The sequence below is a fragment of the Anarrhichthys ocellatus genome, unplaced genomic scaffold (assembly GCF_004355925.1).
Source record: "Anarrhichthys ocellatus isolate YVR2014 unplaced genomic scaffold, GSC_Weel_1.0 scaffold190, whole genome shotgun sequence".
Lineage (NCBI taxonomy): Eukaryota > Metazoa > Chordata > Actinopteri > Perciformes > Anarhichadidae > Anarrhichthys > Anarrhichthys ocellatus.
The window spans coordinates 204,226-209,646 of record NW_022280220.1 but is presented as its reverse complement, the minus strand read 5'-3'; the positions used below and the strand labels follow the sequence as shown (position 1 = coordinate 209,646).

General features: G+C 46.4%; 1 protein-coding gene across 2 annotated transcripts in view; it reads right to left on the bottom strand.

The window, feature by feature from the left end:
• Positions 1 to 5,421, bottom strand: part of hsd11b2 (hydroxysteroid (11-beta) dehydrogenase 2) — a 20,244-nt gene that overhangs the window by 4,718 nt on the left and 10,105 nt on the right. For both annotated transcript variants that reach the window (XM_031878653.1, XM_031878652.1), the window contains 3 exons: positions 1,956 to 2,168; positions 942 to 1,127; positions 134 to 271 (listed from right to left, as the gene is read on the bottom strand). In XM_031878653.1, the coding sequence (XP_031734513.1) occupies positions 134 to 271; positions 942 to 1,127; positions 1,956 to 2,168 (537 nt within the window). The remainder of the gene's footprint in view (positions 1 to 133; positions 272 to 941; positions 1,128 to 1,955; positions 2,169 to 5,421) is intronic.

The following is a 5,421-nucleotide window of genomic DNA, read 5'->3' as shown; positions in this document are numbered from 1 at the left end:
ATGTGGTGGTGTAGATGTGGTGTAGAGGTGGTGGTGTAGATGTGGTGTAGAGGTGGTGGTGTAGATGTGGCGGTGTAGAGGTCGTGGTGTAGATGTGGTGTAGAGGTGGTGGTGTAGATGTGGGTGGTGTTACCTGTCTTGAAGGAGGACGGTAGGATGGTGGACACTTGGACCCCCCAAGGCTCCAGCTCATGTCTCAGAGTGTTGATCAGGAGGTTGAGAGCTGCTTTAGATGCTCCGTACGCTGCCAGACAGGGAAACGGCTGGTCACCTGAAAACACAGGTATGACATCATCACGACATCACCATGACATCACACACACACTGACCAATGAGCTTCAAGTCTTAAAGCTGCATTCTCTCTAGTGTCCACCAGGGGGCGACTCCTCTGGTTGTATAGAAGTCTATGAGAAAATGACTCTACTTCTCTCTTGATTTATTACCTCAGTAAACATTGTAAACATGAGTTTATGGTCTCAATCTCTAGTTTCAAGTCTTCTTCAATACAGCATGATGTTCATTTAGTACATTATGGTCCATTTAGAGTCACACAGACCATAAAGCAGGGGATGCTTTAGGGCGGGGCTCCACAGTGATTGACAGGTCTCTACCAGAGACGTATATGGCGTCTCTACGTCACTCCTCCTCAGTCCAGATGTGGTCACTTCCTCTTTTCTGGTTACATAACGAACATAAGATTGCGACAGACAAAATCTCTGAAATCGAGGCTTCATAACAGCAGTCCACAAACCAACGAGAGACGTCATGATGACTACATCCACTTCCTGTGAGGTGACCGACCACTTACTCAATTATTGGTTGATTTATATGATTATTATATGTGTTTTTTTTATTTCATAATGTCTGATTTACTCATGCTGTAGTGGTGTGTGTGTGTATGTGTGTATGTGTGTGCGCGTGTGTTTGTGTCGGGAACACACCGGCGGGGCTGGAGATGGTGACGATGCGACCTTTGGCCTGTCGCAGCAGCGGCAGGAAGCTCTTGGTGACGCTCAGCGTGCCGAAGAAGTTGACGTCCATGCAGCCGCGGAAGTTTGACATCAGCGAAAGCTCGACGTCTCCGAAGTTCACGCACACGCCGGCGTTGTTCACCAAACCCCACAGACCTGCCGAACACACACACACACACACACACACACAAACTCAACACTATCTCATTGCCAATGAGTCATTGGACAACGACCACAGGCTCCACTGGGATTCCCTGTGCTGCGACCTGATGTCACAGAATCTATAAAACTCTGCGTCACCTCCAGCTCTGGGCCGTCCCGTCAGACCTGAGTTGGTGGAAGGAGGTTCAGAAACAACGTTGCTTTTGAAGAAACCCTAGATCATAGTCTTAACTTCGCTGGACAAACAATAGACCGAAGGAGAGAACGGATAACTTCTATGCCACGTTCTCTCCCCGTTAACATCGACATTTTGCCAGTCCTAAGGATGAGAATCCCCTTAACTTCCGAGAAATCCCCACTTGCATACGAAGGGTTTAACACCGCACAGGTTGAAGCTCCGGACTCCGAGTTTAACCAAGAAACTCGAAGAACCACATCGACCGCTACGAAGTCCTCTCACAGTAAGAGGCTTGTGTCTGGGCAGAGTTATAGTGTGTTTATTACCTTGTTTTGTTTTGTTTCAGTTTACTGTATTGTTATAAGTCCTCAGTTACTCCTCATATACCCCTCATGTATTCCTCAGATTGTCCTCGTATGTACTCCTCAGTCACTCCTCTTAAATCAACTCAAGAGTGATTTAGTTGTTTCCATCCCGTCTCTTCTGCTTCAGTTCAGTGATTTCCTAGAAAGTCATTATGTATTCTTGTAAACAGTAAAACACACTGATGCTGTAAACAGTGAGCACCACCACAGAGCGTTTAAATGAAACAGCCATCTGGTCCCAGAACAAGCTGTGGTTTGGCTTCAGCAGACGGTCATTACCTTTGAGGCCCAGCTTGGCCTTGGTGGCCAGCAGGGCCTGTTGGACCTGCTGTGGCTGGGTGATGTCCACCTGGAGGAGGGTGAGGTGGGGGGAGCAGGTCCTCTGCAGATCTCTGGCTCCGTCTCCCGACAGGTCCAACACTGTGGCGAACACCTCGAAGCCAAGAGCGTCCAGATGCTTCGCCGTCGCGTTCCCAAAACCAGAGTCACATCCTGCAGGGACACAAGGACCGACTCATTATCACCTGGTGAGGTCAGGACCACAGACTGAGCTGCACTCAAACTCCTGTCAATAGAATCACCACACAAGTAAAGTCAACGAACACCGCCATTTACTTCATCTACAACTGAAGGAGACGGTGCCCCCCCAAAACCATGACCCTGGTTAAGATCTTAAAAATTGATTTTGACACGAGAAAATTATTAATTCTGTGAAAAATGTCCAGTTAATAAAGCAGCCATAAACAGAGATTTTAACAGTAGATTAAGAAACATTCCTTTATTAGTCCCACAGTGGGGAAATTATTGTCTGCATTTGACCCATCCCTGTATATATTGGGAGCAGTGGGCTGCCAATGACAGGCGCCCAGGGAGCAGTTATGGGTTCAGTGTCTTGCTCAGGGAGACTTCGACACAGGACACGGTGCAGCTGAGGATCAAACCGGTGACCTTTCGGTTGGCGGACAACCCTCTCTACCCAGTAACAACGGTCGCCTCCATTATTATCTGATTTGAAAGTATGATAACTGGGTCCACGACTAAGAATCAAAATCTTGGTTGGTCATGTATTATCTATATAAATGTTCCAATTTCCTAGGATTTGATCCCATGTCAGCGCGTAACATCCTCTGCAGCTCCAGAGCAGCGGATTGGATCGATGTCCTGACTCTTAATCTCAGATCACTTTTCACCTGTTTGGAGTGAAAACAGAGCAGACTATGACATCATCATCCTCGTCCTCCTGCTGCAGCTCTGATTGGCTCATTGCCCAGCAGTTGTTTGGATAGCGGGCAGGTTTGGACAGAGACTGATCCGGCATCAGTTCTCGGTCACATTCATCAGTCAGCACAAATAGAGACAACGAAAACATTGTTGTAATTTATTGCCTCAACGCTGTAATAACACTGCTCAGCGTACAGAAACCCATCAATCACAGATCAATGGAGATGAATTAAATTGAGACATCGAAGAGCTTTTAAAAGAGTTATTGTACCGTTAGCAAATGAGCTAACTGTCAGTTAGCAAGCTTGTTAGCTCAGAGAGCTTTCTCCATCTTCAGTTTTATTATTTAACTTTATTGAATGAAATGATGAACAATCCTGAGAACTGAATGTCAGAGCTCGACACCGTGCAGAGAAACAGAGAGCAGAGGCCATCGTGCCCACGTATGTTTTCTCAGAAGGGTCCCTCAGAAACCAGCCGCCGTGGGGATAAGGTCACATTACCCGCAACTCGCCCCATGTTTCCCAGAAGTCCCGGCACCTACAACCTGATCCCTGGCGGTACTCACTGTTCTGTTTGTTCCTTTTGTGTCTGAAAGAGCTCTGCTGGCGAGAGCGCGGAGGCTGTTGGCACGTTGCTGCACACCGTGTCCTTGGAGGGTTTCCAGTCACGTCCCAAGAACAGAAAGAGAGAAACGCTGGCTCCAGAAGTAAATACCAGCGCTGTGCTGCATGTTACAGGAGCTCAGTGTGCAGCTGATCATGACCACACACACACACACACACACACACACACACATTTACATATTCAGATGGGTGATGACAGACAGAGCTGTCAGAACTCTGATTATAAAAGAGGAAAATCATGAACTTTATGACTCTGAAAAGAGTTTCAACACAATAAATATGTTGGTCTCCGTGTGTTCTTCTACAGATGGAGGAGAATGTTTCACATGTCTCTGAGTAAAGTCTTCTTCATCCTGTCTCTGAGTAAAGTCTTCTTCATCCTGTCTCTGAGTAAAGTCTTCTTCATCCTGTCTCTGAGTAAAGTCTTCTTCATCCTGTCTCTGCCGACCTCACAGCGAGCCTCTGTCTATGAGGTCCAGAGAGGCCGACGGAGATGCAGTCGGTCCTGGTGGAGGATCTCTCTCTCTCTCTCTCTGGAACATGCCCAGTGTAAACGGACCATTTAGAGCCAAAGATTCATCTCCATAGAACAGAAAGTCGGGGGGTTATTGTCGCTGTGGGAGACGGATTCGGGCTCTGAGGAGGAGCAGCGTTACGTAATGAGGCCCGAGGGCTCGGAGGGGCCCCTCGGATGAAGAAATAAATGTGGATGTGTGCAGAATAGAGAGAGGTCAAAACACACATCTGTCTCTGGGTGGAGGCCTCAACATCTCAACATCTGCACAGCAGCTCCTCCTTCAGAGATGACGATTCACTTTAACACAACGTGACCTAAACCAACGAGGTCACCAGCAGACGGCTTTAGAAACTCCTCAAACTGTTCTCTTTTAAAGCTATTTGTATTCTTATCATGTCTAACTGTTCATCTATTTATGACCTGACAGAAATGAGCTTCTGCTGACCATAAATAAACTGATCCTGAGATACTCAGCGCATCTGCAGCTGTGCGTTAAAAGTTGAAATTAGCAGAGGACGAGCATGTGAGGCGTCACTCGACGTCTCATTAGAAGGCTTAAAGAGAGCCATGTGCTGCGGTTGACAGGTCAGGATGTTCAGGAAATACACCTGGAAAACATCACGGCTCCAACATCACGTTGACTGTTAATCACTGCTGTCAGAGGACGAGGTCATCATCTAGAAGTGAGGAATGAAACCACGAGAGGGTCACACAGAGTTCACTCACACAACTCTCAATGGAGCTCATTCAGCAACACAAGTGTGTTTATAAAAAAGGTCCTGAAGCCAGTCCGTCAGACAGCACACGTGTTCTGAAAGAGCAGAATCGATGAATCTCGTCCTCGTGAACTGAGAACATGTGACAGTTGATCTTTATCAGCAGATAAACTCCGTTTAGGACACAAACAAACGAAGAGTTGAGAGAATAAAGTCCAGAATGAAGAAGGTGAAGCAGCATTATGTCAAAAGTAAAAAAACGTACTTCTGAAGGGAACGATCTGCAACATCTTGCAGCAACAATAAACATGTCCTATAAATAGCACAATCAATCACTAATTATTGGACGGCATGCTTCCTAATCAAACAGCGTTCATCTATTCTAAAAGACCAGAATGCTTTGGAAAATAATGAAAGCAATTATTAAAAATATTATATTTGATAAAAGTATTTATGGAATATAATTGCCGTTCCAATGATTCCTATGCTGGCGCTCTAGTGACGGCGTTCCAGTGATGGTGTTCTCTCCTGCTGTTTGTTCCGTTGCAGTCAAACCGTTTTCTCTGAGAGAACTCTCTGAAGGTCTTCATCACTTCATCAATTAGAAACTTGATCGGAGGAGAAACAGGTCATGTGATCGGAGGAGAAACAGGTCATGTGATCGG